Raw genomic sequence first — 16,982 nt, 5'->3', positions numbered from 1 at the left:
GATCCACTTGCATCCAACCGCTCTCTGGCCCAATGGAAGCTCCACCCGCTCCCATATGTCGGTCTAGTACAACGAATCCATCACATCGCCCATAGTCACCTTTCACTTTTCAGCACCAGGCTCACGTAGAGCCATCTAAATAGAAGATGAATCCCCTACGATATTAGAGTCGTCCATGTACCTTACTGATATCCTGCGATCATGTCGTGTGATTCTTCTCACAGGTGGCTGCTCCACCTGCTCTGTATTCCTGTCCACACGTCTCAGCCATCTTGCCCTTCCCGCTCGTGTGGTCATGCCCAACTTGCCACACTCGTGCAGAGGTGGAATCCTTTACATGCACTGTAGCTCCACCTTTTGAAGTGTTCCCGATCAACTTGTACATGTTACCGAGTCGTTGCGCTTTCATGACTACCCGTGCCCCCTTAGATACCTTAAGAGCGCTATCAATACCTGTGTACTTGCATCCTTTTACCTCAATTACACCAAGAGAAATTAGATTTTTCTTCAAATCAGGAATATGCCTAACATCAGTCAAGATACGCTCCACCCCATCAAACATCTTGATGCGCACCAAACCAACAGCCACAACTTTACAGGCAATGTCATGGCCCATAAAAACCTATCCACCATCGCACTCCTTGTACCTGGTGAACCAACTCTGATGAGGAGTCATGTGAAAAGATGCCCCTGTGTCTAGTATCCACTCGCCCTTATGATCATTGTATGGTCGTTTGATCGTAGACACAAATAAAACATTATCATCACATCTACTCAATCCATCTGACGTGACAGCATTAGCCTCCCTGTATGAAGCCTCAGAATCTTCTCTCTTCGATTTAGAATTTTCACAATTCTTCTTCACATGTCATTCCTTCCCACAATTTCAGCACTTTACCTTTCATTTGTCCTTGCTCCTTGGATTTGGATCTATAACCTGAAGAACCTGTACCTTGCTCAGAATTTGTCCCTCGTAAATAGTGCATCAAAAGTTATCCCCATGTCGTCGTTTAACTTTCTCACAGCCTTCCCTTAAAGGGCTGTATAACGGTGTCAACACTCAGGGTTTTATTCGTGCTGCACATAGTGTCCTTAAATGACTCATACGACGCCGGAAGAGAATTCAGCAACATACATGCGTGCTCTTCATCTTTCATCACTTCCTCCATATCCAGTAATTTGCAAACTAATTCATTAAAGTTGCTGATGTGAGCCTCCAGATCTCCACCCTCTACCATCTTGAAGTTATACCACTGCCGCTTCAAGTGTAGGCGATTTTTCAAGGATTTTTTCGCATAAATATCTTCTAACTTCGCCCATAACTTAGTCGCGATTTTCTCCCTCATGACGTTATAGAGAACATCATCTGTGAGACATAAACGGATCGATGATAAAACTTTCTTATATCAAGAGTATTCCATTCATCATCAATAATATTAGACTTTCGCTCCTCAAGAGCACCATCTTCGCCTTGCTTGATTAAGGAACTCATCACCTTGATCTTCCATAACTCAAAATTATTTTTCCTTGAGTACTTTTCAATATCATACCTGGTGCTTGCCATTATTACTAATTCCTCACATTCAGATCTGTGCCCCAACGATCGCTCTGATACCGCTTGTTGGGAATTTGGACTGCGGAATCACACAGATCTAGATCTAGGATAGCAATCCAATGACACCAAGTACACACAAGAGAACACAGATTTAATGTAGAAAACCCTTGTGGAAAAAAACCACGGCACAAAGTGACAGATCTCCACTATAAAAATAGAGATTACAAAGAGAGAGGACTTACCCGATTCGAACAACCTCAAATCTCACCCTTGCTACACCCTTTAGAAACCCTAAAATCCTTTTAAGAACCCTTAGATCTCCTTTAGAAAGCCTTAGAATACCCTGGAATACCTCTCAATCCCGCATACACCCCTTTATATAAGTTTAGAAAGAAGTAAAATCGGAATAGGAAACAAAAATTACAAAATCTACGTTTCCGCGGAAAATCTGCGTAAAATCTTCGATGTCATCAAAGGTCCATCAATGTCATCGAAAACGGACCAAAATGGTCCAGCGACCAGGGGTGAAAATTTCTAAAAATTCACGATGGCATCGAGCAACATTCGATGTCATCGATGACTGGCTTCGATGACATCGACCTGGTCAACGTCATCGACAGACCAATAGATAGATTTAAGACATCTGTCCATAACATAAATTCCCTTTTATAAAAATGATTTCATTTACAACTTCATCTACTCTATTTTAATTTCATTTTCATGCATTTGCTTCCTTTTTATATTACCATGATAATTAGTAATCCAATCATCTTTTTTTTCTTTTTTACACATGCACTCACACCCCCACACACCCACAACTCAAACCAAGGCATATGAGTAAGGACCCAATCAAATCATCTCACTAAAATAATTTAATGAAGTGTATATGGTAAAATCGCAACGATAATACTTTTTTTTTTATTTTTTATTTGGTACTTAGTAATCCAATCGTCCCGTTACAATAACTTAGAAAACTTTCCCATTAAATTACCAATTGGAACTTTGAAGAGTGCATGCTTGCACGTATAAACGACAAGTGCGTTAGGAAGTACATGCGTGCAAGTGTGTATAAGTATCTTCCAATGATTGAGTGTGCGTACCTGGGGCAGACTTGATTGAGTGTTCTTCAATAATAGGTGGCTGACAACTTTTCCTAACTTTAGGGTTGAGCATCTGCCGCAAAACAACTCGGATCATGCTCCTCTTCTGCTCTCCATCCCGAACCTGTTTCAACCAAAGTTCAAGCCCTTCCGCTTCCTCATAATGTGGACTCTTCATGACTCCTTCCAGCAGCTTATCAGCAAAGCCTGGGAAGGTGAATGTTCCCTCCACCCTTTGATCAACGTGCAACTCAAGATGAAGAAAACTAAGCAGCTTCTAAAAGTCTGGAATAAAGAGACCTTTGGCAATCTTTTCCATCAGCTCCCTAGGACAGAAGAGGATCTGGATATCATCGAACACCGCATGTAGGAAGATCTGGATGTCGACCTGATGCAACAGAGTTTTACTATTAGGCAACGATTAAATCATCTTGAACAGATGGAAGAAGTGTTCTGGAAACAGAAAGCGAGAAACTCTTGGTTAGAAGAAGGAGATAGAAATACAAAATTCTTCCATGCTACTGCTAGAGATAAGATCAGACGCGCCTCAATTTCCCCTATTATGGATGACGAAGGCAACACTTTCACTAATCAGGATGGAATCAAAGGTGCTGCAGTTAAGTTTTTTGAGTCTCTTTACTAGTCGGTTCAAACAAATTCTCAGGACAAATTCCCACAGTATGTCCCTCTGCGGGTCTCTCCCCAAGATAATCAAAGTTTTTTAGCCCCCCTTTACCTTGCTGAAATTCACGCAGCGGTATTCTTCATCTCGAAAGACGGGGCCCCAGGCCTAGATGGCTTCATAGCCGCTTTTTTTATTGACTGCTGGCAGATTGTGGGGGCTGATATCCACAAGGCTGCTGTCTCCTTCTTTCAAGGGGAAGATATGCCAAGGGCTTTCTCATCCACGCTGCTATGTCTTATTCCTAAATCCCCATCAGCTGCCAAGTTCTCAGACTTCAGGCTGATCATCCTGTGTAATGTCATATACAAGATCATCTCTAAAGTGTTGGCTGTCAGATTAAGCAAGATTTTGCCCAAGCTGATTTCAAAAGAACAAGGGGCCTTCGCTCAAGGTAGAGCCATCATGGAGAACATAGTCATGGCGCAATGAGAGAGACAGATAGGAAAGTTCGAGGGGGCAACATCATCCTCAAGCTTGATCTAGAGAAAGCTTACGACAGAGTTGAATGGCCTTTTCTGAAGCAGGTATTCTATAGATTCGGATTTGATGACAGATGCATTCGGTTGCTAGAAAAGTGTTAGGCTAACACGTGGTTTTCGGTTTTAGTTAATGGGAAAATCGGGGGGTTCTTCAAACCCACGAGAGGGCTACGCCAGGGTGACCCCCTGTCGTCAGTGCTTTTTATTATGGCAGGGGAACCATTTTCTTGCAGCCTGAAACACCTTGTGGAGATCGAAGCTTGCCGGCCTTATAAACTCCAACGTGGCTGCCGGCTTGTGATGCATCTTCTGTATGCAGATGATACCCTAGTGTTCATGAACAGCTGCCGCAAGACCCTCATGAAGTTCAAGGTGTTCTTGGACTCCTTCCAGAAGGCTTCGGGACAAAAGATAAAGTGCAACAAGAGTTGTTTCATTAGGCCCAAATCGATGGCGTCATCTAGAGCTCGGTCGATTGAGAGACTTCTTGGCTTTGCAAATGCTAGTGATGAAGTCAAGTACCTGGGCATCCCTCTCTGTAGAGGCAGAGTAAAAATTTCAGACTTTCAATTCCTCATTGATAAGGTGAATAATAAAGTTAACGGATGGAAAGCAAGACTGTTATCCTAAGCTGGCAGAATAACATTGATCAAACACGTTCTTGGTAGCATCCCATTACATATCATGGCCACAGTTCATGTCCCAGTTCAGGTTATTTCCTGTCTTGAACATAGTTTCTCTAAGTTTTTCTGGGGCTGGGTGGATGGCGCCCAAAAACTTCATTGGGTGGCTTGGGAAAAGATTACGAGACCCATTAGTGAAGGAGGTCTGGGTATCAGACGGCTTAACGAAGTTTTGTCAGCCCTCTGTATGAAGATTGCGTGGGAGGTTAAATATGGTAAAAAGGCCGGGCCGCGAGTGTCCCTCATGCAAGCAAAATTTCACACTGACATTTACAGGGACACTGTCAATAGAGTACGGGATAAGGCTTCACCTTACTGGAAAAAAATTAGATCCTATTTCCCTCTCCTCGCAATGAAGGTGCAATGGCAGGTTGGTACGGGGGACCTACACCTGTGGACAGAGACTTGGACGGGCCTGGCCCATTGCAAGATCTCACGTCTGACCCCCATCCCCAGCCACATTCTGTCCCTCAAGATCAGGGACTTTCTGGGAACTGCTGGCCTGCTCCCGCCTTTAGTCATCCTTACATATCTGCCCCAACATGCTATAAATCACATCTTCAATGGTGGTTATGCTACTTCAGAAGATCGCCCATCCTGTTTTTGGCCCCTCGACCACTCAGGCCTGTTCACGGTAAAGTTGGCCTGGAAGATTTCTAGATCCCCTTCTTCATCTCCAAGGTGGAGTAAATGGCTATGGAACAAGACTCTTCCTCCTAAATTCTCTGTCTTTTGTTGGAGACTGTTGCATGGGGCTATCCTGGTGGACGACTGAGTTCAATCCAAAGGGATTTCGATGGCTTCCAAGTGTTGTTGCTGTGAAGCGGATTCACCCGCCACCTCTGCCAAGTCTGAATCCATCTCCCACCTTTTCCTGACAGGTATTCACGCCTCCTCCCTTTGGACGCATTTTGGTTCCATTTATGGGATATTTCTTCCACTGCCCCACCTATCCGTGGAGGGCAGATTAGCTTAGTGGCATGAAGCTTCAGCCCCGAGCAGTGCCCCTGTGCTCACCTGTTCTCTAATTCCAGCTTTGATTTTATGGGAAATTTGGAGGGCGAGAAATGAAGCCAGATTCGAGGGTAAGGCGATAAAGGTTCGCGTCTCCATTGCTCGTATTAACTGGTGGGCTAATACCATTCTTGGTGAGACACCCAAGGGGAGCCCTCTGAGCGCCCACCTCTTGGATGGTCATCGGCCCCCTTCCCCCTCCCTTCCTCGTCAGTTTCATGTATGCTCCCAAATTGTCACATGAAGAAAGCTGGTGAAAGGATGGGTCAAGCTTAACGTGGATGGGTCTGCAAGAGGTAACTCGTGATTGTCTGGCGGCGGTAGTGTTTGCAGGGATGAAAATGGGAATCTTCGTTTTGCTTTCTCAGCTGGCTACGAGATGGGTTTGAATAATCTTGCCGAGCTACGCACGATTCATGATGGGGTCAGCCTCTGTCTGGAACGAGGGTTGAAAAATATTGAAATTAAATCTGACTCCAAGATCACCCTCAACCTCCTACTTGGGAAGGCGTCCCCATGGCCTTGGAGAAATTAGGGTTTCCAGGATTACCCCCTTGACCCAGAAAGGAACTTGCTCTTTCAACCATATTCTCAGGGAGGGCAATGGCCCGACTGATGTCATGGCCCGTATGGGTAGTGAGCTCCAAACGTCTTCCCTTATCCCCCTCGCATCTTCCCTCATGAGATAGGTCAGGGGGCTGATTTTCCTTGATAGGGTCAGTCTTAGAATGATTGGAACCAAGTCGGCTAAGTCTTTTTAGTGGCTGTCAGTTCTGGGCTTTTGTTTTGTTTTGCTTCTTCCTTTTGGTTTTTTCTTGATGCGATAGGAGAGGCCAAAGCTTTTTGTGGTTCGCTCTCCTGAATCTCCTGTTTGTACATGCTCTGTTTATAAATAAAAAGAAAAAAAAAGTATCTCCCAATGAAAAGGAACGTTTATTGCTCGGAATACTGACCGACGTATAAAAATAATATATATATGGGTTGGGATTTTAGCCATTCAATATAGGTTTCCTTAGTGATAGACGACTTTCATACCATGACCCCCACCTTTGATTGGGAATACCCAACAAATAGAAACCTCTATGATTGAAATATTTGGACCTTATATTACAGATAGGTTGCTAAAACCGTCCATATTTAAAGGACAAGAGTAAGGCAATCAAAAGTTCTGAAAATTTTCCGTCTAAAAAATTTATGATTTTGATATTGTATTTCCAAGATGAGGTCCATCATCTGAACGGTTGGGATCATTTAAATATGAACCGGATTCAAGGTTAAAGTACCGAAGTATCTCACAGTGGTGGGTGAGGATATATTGTAGCCAACCTCCTTATCTCTTTACAAATGGCAAAGGTAGTGGACCGATGTCGTCCACGTACCAACAGGAACACGATGCGCGTCCTTGCAGTGACACGATTCCCTATGCAAACCCAGTTTTACCGAAAATGGATTGCGTGGTGTGCCACACACTACCGACCTCGGTGGTGTGTTCACGTCACTAAGTTATATGGGCCATTTGTGTGTTATATTTACGAAGTACATCAATTTTGCCAGGTCATTTTAAGTCCTGCGATTAAAAATAATGAGACAGATGCAAAGCTAATGTCGACCGCCCCACAGAAGGCAGTGGAAGTTGAATTCATATCATGAAAGAGAGATTATTGACTGTCTTATGATTCTCTTGGGACCTATATATATATATATATATATATATATATATATATATATATATATATATATATATATATATATATAGAATTTTCATAGTGGTTGGTAGAGTTGTACACGAATCGATTCGAGTTGAGCTTGGCACAACTCAGCTCAGCTAGGGCCTGCTTGGCCAACTCGGCTAGGTTCGGTCTGGTCAGCATCTTAGGCTAGTTCTAGCTGAGTTTAAGCCTGTGTGGCATTTTATCAAATACCTGAAATGTTCTTTAATTTTCTCATATAATGCAAAACAGTAACGATATTTTACAGGTATTTCATCAAATATCTAGGGTACAACATCAAAATCAAACACCTGGCAAGCAGCATCAAAATCAAATAAAATCAAACACCTAACAAGTAGCATTAAAATCAAAGACTCAACAAGCAACACCAAAATTAAACACCCAACATATCCATTCTTTCCTCTCCAACACTTCGTTAAGTCATTGATGGGGATTTTCTCCTCATTGTTGGGTTCGATGAAATCGAACTAGCTTCGATATCATCGATAATTTTTGGGATTTTTCACCCCTGGTCGTTAGATAGTTCTGGTCCGGTTTCGATATCATCAAAGGACCTTAGATGATATCGAAGGTTATCATCGAAGGACCTTCGATATCATCAAAGAGTTACACAGATGTGATTGCGGAAACGCAGATTCTGCAGAATTTGTTTCCTATTTTGATTTTACCTCTTTCTATTCTTATATAAAGGGGTGTATGCGGGATTGGGGTGTAATTCCAGGGTATTCTAAGATTTCCTAAAGGTTTTCTAGGAGGGCTTAGGGCTATTAAAGGTGAGAGAAAGAGAGAGAGGAAGCTTGTGGAAGGGAGATTTTGCTCATAGAGGTGATCTACTTCGCAGTCCATGTCTCAGCGCTTCTATGTCCTCATGATCGGTGAAATCTCTTCGTTTTTCCTTTTCTTCTCTTATTGTTTATCCACTCCTGCGTGAGTGAAGAAGGTTTGATGCAAGCGGTGTGTGCTTGTGATCTGTTGTAACGTTCTGCTTTATAGTGGATTGTTGATCTGGACGAGGTCCTGTGGTTTTTACCTCTTTGAGGGTTTTTCACATTTTATACTTTGATTTATTTCATTGCTTTATTATCCCATAATTCTGGTTTGTTTCAGGAGACTAGATCCTAAGGCTTTGTGTAAGACCCCCAATAAAGTGGTATCAGAGCCAAGTTCATTGAACGGAGTGGGATTGGTTCTGAATTATGGAAGGTGGCTCATCAAGGATGATCAACCTCAATGGTTCTAACTGGACCATATGGAAGGCTATGATGGAGGACTTGCTTTATTGCAAGGACTTATATTCTCCAATTTTAGACATATCAGCAAAATCCAAAGATATGTCTGATGATAATTGGAAGAAGTTGGACCGGAAGGCGGTGGGGTTTATTAGACAATGGCTGGATAATTCTGTGTTCCACCATGTGTCTACGGAGACCTCAGCCGTTAGTGTTGAGGGTCAACTATTGTATATTAAACCCCAGTTGTTACCTGAATTACGAACATGATAATGTTTTAACCGACTATTTTAACCATGTTTGTGATGCAAGGAGAATTGACGAGCATGGATTGAAAAGGATGCTAAAGGCATGGATTTAACGCTCAAGCATCACCAAGGCATTGGACGAGACTCCATGGGACCAAGATGGAGGATTTACATGCCGGAGATCAGAGAAATTCCAGCCACTCACTTTAAACAGGCCTAAAAGACGTCCATAATGCAAGATCACAGGGTTCTCACCATCTGATCGGCTCCAAACTTCATACATGGCCTGAAGACCATAAATGAACCGTACACGTAAAATTTCAGCTCCTGGATCCTTGTCGAAATGGCCCAACAGTCAGATTAGCCCACAAATTATCAAATTGGGGCCCACATGCTATGTGGATGTGCTTCAATTTTGGTCTCAACGGATTAAATGAGATGAAAACGTGGATGGATGGATTGGATTTTACATATACATCAAGAAGGGCCCACTTTAAGAAAAGTGGAGTGCAAAGAAGTCGTGCACTCGCTATGCACCGAATGGACCAAGTCGGTCAGCAGGCGCTGACCTGACTCCTCTTGTAAAACGGAAACTTCCATTTCCAACGGCGTGAAAACAGAGAGGGAGCATGATCTCTGTGGGCCACCATCATGGTCCAGATGACTAATCTGGACCGTCCATGAGATTCACGAGGACCATATTACTCATGCTTAGGTGGCAAATTTTCAAAAGGTTCCGGAGATCCGTTTTTTATCGTCCAAAAGCAAGATGGACGGCGAATAGATCTGGTACAATGGGTCATGCCGAATTTGAAAGAAACTCACCCTTCCTGACCAATTTTTTGTCAGGAATCCAATGAACGAAGTGGATTTCTCTGAAGACATCATTATGGGGCCCACCGAACACATCAGCCAACCTGCGTAAGGTTTACGCACGTCCAGAAAATTTGGATCTTTCGTGGAGTTGTGTGACCCCGAACGTGATCGTATCAGAGATCAGGACCGTCCATTATGACCCTGAGGTAGGGAAGACTCTACCCATGATGAGTTTTTGGACCCATCAAAACATACACGCGTACATGAAGTCTCAAACGCAGTCGGACGGCTGAAGCATAGATTTAGTGGGACGCATCATCAGAAATAAAAAACAGTCCATGTCTGACTGAAATTTCACTACAAAACTGATGGACGGTGTGGATTTCTTCACTAATATCATTTATGGGCCCCACCATCAGTCCAGTGCAGAAACTGCGTTGGTTCTGCGTCCGAGAAAACTGGCCGATGTGGGCCGGTTGCTTGAATGTGATCTTGGACGGATCATTGATCCAAACCGTTCATTTGATCAGGCAAGGGGTTCTTACACTCACCACGCTGGCAAATTTCAAATAGGGGAAGATTTCTCCTCTCAAACTCATTCCAAACGCAATCAGTCTCTACGTTTTCTTGCGCAGAAGCAGAGTTTCACGAGGAGTAGGCTGCGAACGATTTCGCACTCCAGCAGGTTCGGTTCTGCTGATCCTCCACCACCCCTCCTTGCTCTATAAAAGGAGAACAAAGAGAGAGAGAGAGAGAGAGAGAGAGAGAGAGAGAGAGAGAATTCATTCAATTCCAAGGGGATCGACAGCTTGAACGTACAAGAGAGAAATAGGGAGTGAAGTTCTTTTATCTTTTTATTTTATTTTTGAGGATTAGCCTAATCACAGTCCATTAAACCTCTTAGCTAGGGCTAAGAGGTGAAGCTTGTAGCGTGAAGGAGAGACTTTTTTGTACCTTTTATTTAGATTGAACTGATATTGATTTTAGTTTAATTAAGGAAATGTTTTTAGTTTTTAATGGTCTGTTGTGACTGAAATTACAATGGGTCTGCGATAGCTTTGAGCATCTTCCTTCTCTTTTTATGTTTATGATGTCAGGAAGCCCTGTTGTTCACCATCGTCTCCTTGGCATGGTCGGATGACGATACCCTTCCTAACCTTCATACATCGTTGATTGGTTGGTAATTAGTTTCATTCTGTTGGTTACTTTGTCTCCTGGGCATGGTTTGGTGATGGAATCCATTCTAATTCATATACCTTTCATCTCTTTAAAATTATATTAAAGGAAGATCAGTTTAATTTTCATGGTTTCACCTGTCAACTGGATGAAGATGGACTCTAAGTTCAGTTGAGTTTTTGATGCAGGCATAAGATCTCCCTGATCTCTACAAGTGGATCCTCTGAATCCCTAGTTTCTTTTCCTTGAATTATTTACGTTTTAAATAATTCATCATTATTCCGCAATTTACACTTGATTTAGATTTCATCTTAGTCTAGTTCTAGTTCTACTTAATTTCAGATTACGTACAGGTTTCAGTCCCTTGGGATTCGACCTCGATCTCACTGAGTTTATTACTACATCACAACCCTATACTTGGGGAGTGAGCAGTTAGCTTATGGCTGAAATTGAAAGGGCTGTATGAGAAGAAGACAGTCGATAATAAAATCTTCCTGATAAGACAACTTATGAATCTCAACTTTAAATATGGTGGTTCTGTGGCTGAGCACATGAATGAGGTCGGCAATATAGTGAACCAGCTCTCCGTTATGAAGATGGTTCTGGATGATGAATTGTAGGCTTTGTTATTGCTTAGTTCATTGCCTGACAGTTGGGAGACATTGGTGATGTCTCTAAGTAACTCTGCACCAGACGAAAAGGTATCCATGGAATAGGTAATCGGTTGTCTCTTCAATGAGGAGACAAGGAGGAAGTCTCAGGGGTCTACTCAGAAAGAGGCCCTTGTGACACAGGAACGGGGGAGAGGAAAGAACAGAAAGTACGGAAAGGCCCAAGATAAATCAAGAGGCAAGTCAAGTACCAGAAAAGATGTTGAATGTTGAAATTGTGGCAAGAAGGGCCACTATAAGCATGAATGTCGTAAGAAGAACGACAAGAAAGGAAAAGGAAAGGAGAAGAAAGATGAATCAGATTTAACTACGGTCGCTTCAGATGGCGACGTTGTAGTTATTCTTTTAGCAGATCATGATATTTGTCTCACGGCTACGAGTCAAGATACCGACTAGGTGATTGACTCGGGAGCCTCTTTTCATGCGACTCCACGCAGGGACTTCTTCACAAGCTACAAGTCAGGTAACTATGGGACCGTGAAGATGGGAAATTCTGGCGTATTGAAGATCGTAGGGGTCGGTGATATTTGTGTGAAGACCGATGTGGGCTGCACATTGGTTCTCAGGGATATGAGGCATATCTCAAACCTTCACCTCAACTTGATGTCAATGGGAAGGCTGGATGATGATGGCTATGAAAGCCGGTTTGCTGGTGGGCGCTAGAAACTCATCAAGGGTTCGTTGATCACAGCCAGAGGAAAGAAGTGTTGTACCCTTTACAAGGCAAGTGTCAGTGTGTGCAAGGGTGAGTTAAACGCAGAGGAAGATTCAGCTATTGACATGTGGCATAGGTGTTTAGGCCACATGAGTGAAAAATGGCTTCAAATACTAGTAAAGAAGCGGCTCCTTCTAGATGTGACAAGTATACCTCTCAAAACCTGTATTGATTGTTTATCAGGGAAACAGCATAGAGTTTCATTTGTTAAATCTGCCTCTCATTTTAATAAAGTGCATGCATTAATTTGGTTTATTTTGATGTTTGTGCTCCTATGAGGAAAAAAATCTTGGGTGGGGCATTGTATTTTGTCACTTTTATAGATGATGCATCTAAAAGGGTTTGAGTTTATGCTTTAAAATCCAAGGATGAGGTCTTTCATGTGTTTAAATTGTTTCATGCTATAGTCGAGAGAGAGAGGTAAATCATTGAAGTACATCCGCACTAACAATGGTGATGAATACATTAGTAACTTCCATAAGTATTATAAGTCCCTGGGTATACGGCATGAACAGACGGTTCTCAAGACCTCCCAGCATAATGGTGTAACTGAGCGAATGAATCGCACCATTGTTGAAAGAATCAGATGCATGTTATCCCATGTGAAATTGCCCGAGACGTTCTGAGAAGAAGCAATGCACAAAGCAGTGTATCTGATAAACAGGTCTTCATCAGCCCCATTGAATGGAGAAGTGCCTGAGAATGAGTGAATTGGACAGGATCCACCGTACAATCATCTCAGGGTATTTGGATGCAAGGCATCCGTTCACGTACCAAAGGACGAGAGGTCCAAGATCGATATGAAGATCAGACAGTGTGCATTCTTGGGGTACGGTGATGAAAAGTTCGGTTACAGATTGTGGGATCCGACCGACAAGAAGCTCATCAGGAGCAGAGATGTAGTTTTCTTTGAAGATCAGTGTATAAAAGACATTGGTAAGCTAGAGAAGAACCACCCTAGTTCAGGTGAGCTAGAGGACATGGATCCAATTATTCCTCCTGTGATGCTTGATGACAGGGGAGTACAGCAAGGTGCAGAGGACAAGAGAGTTCCTTCAAAAGATAGAGCAGGGGAACAGCCCCCACTTAATCCACTTGTTGAGTCATAGGTGAGGAGGTCATCTATGGACAGACAGCCGTCCAAGAGGTACTCGCCGCATGAGTACATTATGCTTATTGATAGAGGAGAGCCAGAAGATTATCTTGAAGCCCTGGCCGACGATCATAAGGGGGAGTGGTTGAAAGCTATGCAAGAGGAGATGGAATCCTTACATAAAAACCACACCTATGACATGGTGAAACTGCCTAAGGGCAAGAAAGCTCTGAGCAACAAGTGGGTGTTCAGAAATAAGATTGAGTAGAAAAATTCACAGACGAGGTTCAAGGCCAAACTTGTGGTGAAAGGGTTTGGTCAGAGGAAAGGCATAGACTTCAAGGAGATATTCTCACCAGTGTTGAAGATGACATCCATACAGGTGTTACTTGGGTTGGCGGCTAACATGGATCTGGAGATAGAGCAGTTAGATATTAAAACTGTCTTTCTTCATGGTGACCTGGAAGAAGAGATCTACATGCACCAACCAGAAGGGTTCGAAGTCAAGGGCAAAGAGCATATTGTGTGTATGCTGAGGAAGAGGTTGTATAGGCTGAAACAAGCTCCACGGCAATGGTACAAGAAGTTTGACTCGTTTATGTTAAAGCATGGGTATAACAGAACGGAGTTGGACCACTGTGTGTTCACGTGCAAGTTCTCAGATGGTGATTTCTTAGTTCTACTGTTATATATTGATGACATGCTCATCATGGAAAAAGACATCAAGAAGATCGATAGGTTAAAACAAGAGTTGGGTAAGTCGTTTGCGATGAAAGACTTGGGCCCAGCTAAACAGATCCTAGGAATGGAGATAACCCGTAACAGAAGCAGCAAGAAGCTTTGGCTAGCACAACAACAGTATATTGAAAAAGCTCTAGAGCGGTTCAATATGAATGCAGCGAAGCCGGTCGGTACTCCACTAGATGATTACTTCAGATTGAGCGACAGACAGTGTCCCAAGACGAAGGAAGAGGTGGATGAGATGTAGAAGATACCTTATGCGTCAGAAGTAGGAAGTTTGATGTATGCTATGGTATGTACGTGCCCAGACATATCTATGCGGTTGGTGTTGTTAGCCGGTATCTTGTCAATCCTGGCAAAGAGCATTGGGCAGCGGTGAAGTAGATACTGCGGTATCTAAGAGGCTCATCCAGGTTGAGCATATGTTATGGTGATGGAAAACTTGTGTTAAAGGGCTACATAGTTGTAGATATAGCAGGTGACATAAACTCCAGGAAGTCTACATCAGGGTTCATGTTCACATTTACAAGGGGAGCGGTTTCTTGGCAGAGCAGGCTACAGAAGGTCATAGCATTGTTGACAACAAAGGCCAAGTACATTGCAGTCACGGAGGCATGTAAAGAGATGTTTTGGATGAAGAGGTTCCTACAGGAACTTAACCTAAAGCAGGAGTAGCACGTGGTCTATTACGATAGCCAAAGTGCTATACATTTGAGCAAGAATCTAAGTCAGGACTCTAAGTCGAAGCACATAGAGGTTCGGTATCACTAGATCAGGGATACTTTGGAACAGAAGGTGTTACAGCTTGAGAAGGTCCACACGAACGATAATGGGTCAGACATGATGACCAAGGCTTTGCTCAAGGGCAAGTTTGAGGTTTTATAGAAATCAGGATGGCTTGAAGAAGGTGAATTCCTCCTGAGTTGAAAAGGGAGAGATTTGATGGGAATTTTTTCCTCATTGCTGGGTTCGATAAAATCAAACTAGCTTCGATATCATCAATAATTGTTGGAATTTTTCACCCTTGGTCGTTAGACAGTTCTGATCCGGTTTCGATATCATCGAAGGACCTTAGATAATATCGAAAGTTGTCATCGAAGGACCTTCGATATCATCGAAGAGTTACGCAAATGCGATTGCGGAAATGCAGATTCTGCGGAATTTGTTTCCTATTTTGATTCTACCTCTTTCTATTCTTATATAAAGAGGTGTATGCGGGATTGGAGTGTAATTCCAAGGTATTCTAAGGTTTCTTAAAGGTTTTCTAGGAGAGCTTAGGGCTATCAAAGGTGAGAGAGAGAGAGAGAGAGGAAGCTTGTGAAAGGGAGATTCTGCTCGTAGAGGTGATCTACTTCGCAGCCTATGTCTCAGCGCTTCTACGTCCTCGTGATCGGTGAGATCTCTCCGTTTTTCCTTTTGTTCTCTTATTGTTTTTCCACTCCTGCGTGAGTAAAGAATATTTGATATAAGCAGTGTGTGCTTGTGATCGGTTGTAACGTTCTGTTTTATAGTGTATTGTTGATCTGGACGAGGTCCCGTGGTTTTTACCTCTTTGAGGGTTTTCCACGTAAAATTCTCTGGTGTCGTGTGGTTTATGCTTTGATTTATTTCATTACTTTATTATCCCATAATTCTAGTTTGTTTCGGGAGGCTACATCCTAAGGTTTTGTGCAAGGCCCCTAACAGTCATTTCATCCAACACTCAACGAGCAACATCCATATCAAAATAACTGAGTCACCGATCTGATTCGATCAGAGTCGATTTGAGTAGAGGTTTGATCTAAGTTGAGTCAAGCTCAAACTCATATCGAATTTTTTTCGAGCTCGAAAAACCAGCTCAGCTAGGTCCGAATCCAACATCAAGTCAAGGCGAGTCGAGCTTTTTCAAGTCGAATCGAGCAAGCCGACCAAGCTAACTCGACACGTGTACAGCTCTAGTGGTTGGATGGGGCTTGAAAGGTGTCTTGAAGAGGCACTTATTTGATTGCAAAAGATCACTTCTATATCTTATAGTTTTTTTTTTTTTTTTCACACCCAACCAGGCAAAGTATCTTCATATAGTAAGATTGGTCTTAAAATACGCCAAATGTGAGACAGTTCCATGGGAGACCCGACTCAATTCAGCAGCAGCTCTTTTCTCAGCTAAACAAAAGCGTCATAGAGAAAAAGAACTGATAGAAAGAGAAAAACTAACCTCCAAAAGAAGAGCTAGACAGACTGCAAATAAATACGTTACATGAACAGATTAAAATACTCTCCCCCAAAACAAACATGAGCAAACCAATGCTCTGCTCCTCTCTCTCCCACATCTCTCTGATAACCGGCGAAGATCACTGTTGTTGCTGATAGTTCCCATACCCAGGATAAGCTCCATAAGCATACATATTAGGATCTTGCGCAGGTGGCGCATATCCATACGCTTCATAGCCCTGCCCATACCCATAATAACCACCAGTAGCAGCAGCACCACCACCATTCTACAAATTTGTTTGGACTACGGCCCCAAGAAAGACGAATATTTTGCCCTCCTAGCTGAGTTCCATTCAACATCAGTAAAGCCTTCTCTGCACAAGCTCTGTTAGCAAATTGAACAAACCCACAACGTTTTCCCAAAGGAATTTTAACATGTATCAATTCCCCAAACTGGCTAAAAACTTGTCTCAAATGATCATCAGTAACATTTCTATATCTTATAGTTTAAATTACGAATATTGTTATAATTTAATCATAATAGTCAACTTAACCACCTTGGTTAACACCCTTTTAAAGTACCTTGCCTGACTGTTATCCCAGCTGCCACCAGAAATTGCCACGTCATCTAACTGTACCCAACTATTACATGGGCCTACGTCATAAAATATAATGATCAACAAAAAGTCAACCGTTGATTGAGCCATCGATTAAGCTTTGGACCATAGATTATAAGCTAATGTATGATTAACAAAATTTTACTACTAACAAATTGTAAGGCTCCTTGCTCTAAAGAAGGTCTAGGAGTGGAGGAATCAGAATTGTCTCCTTGCTGATGGTTAGTGCGGTGGCGTCGT

At 42.7% G+C, this 16,982-nt stretch overlaps 1 protein-coding gene across 1 annotated transcript; it reads left to right on the top strand.

Annotated features, from left to right (window-relative positions):
- The first annotated feature begins 3,845 nt into the window (after positions 1 to 3,845).
- Positions 3,846 to 5,277, top strand: LOC131238811 (uncharacterized). The gene is made up of 3 exons (XM_058236407.1): positions 3,846 to 3,864; positions 3,947 to 4,404; positions 4,564 to 5,277. Exons 1-3 carry the CDS (start codon positions 3,846 to 3,848, stop codon positions 5,275 to 5,277), a joined length of 1,191 nt encoding a protein of 396 aa, XP_058092390.1.
- Positions 5,278 to 16,982: the final 11,705 nt, after the last annotated feature.

The sequence above is a fragment of the Magnolia sinica genome, chromosome 3, assembly GCF_029962835.1.
Source record: "Magnolia sinica isolate HGM2019 chromosome 3, MsV1, whole genome shotgun sequence".
Lineage (NCBI taxonomy): Eukaryota > Viridiplantae > Streptophyta > Magnoliopsida > Magnoliales > Magnoliaceae > Magnolia > Magnolia sinica.
Note: the sequence above shows the minus strand (reverse complement) of the source record. Positions and strands in the feature narration are given on the sequence as shown.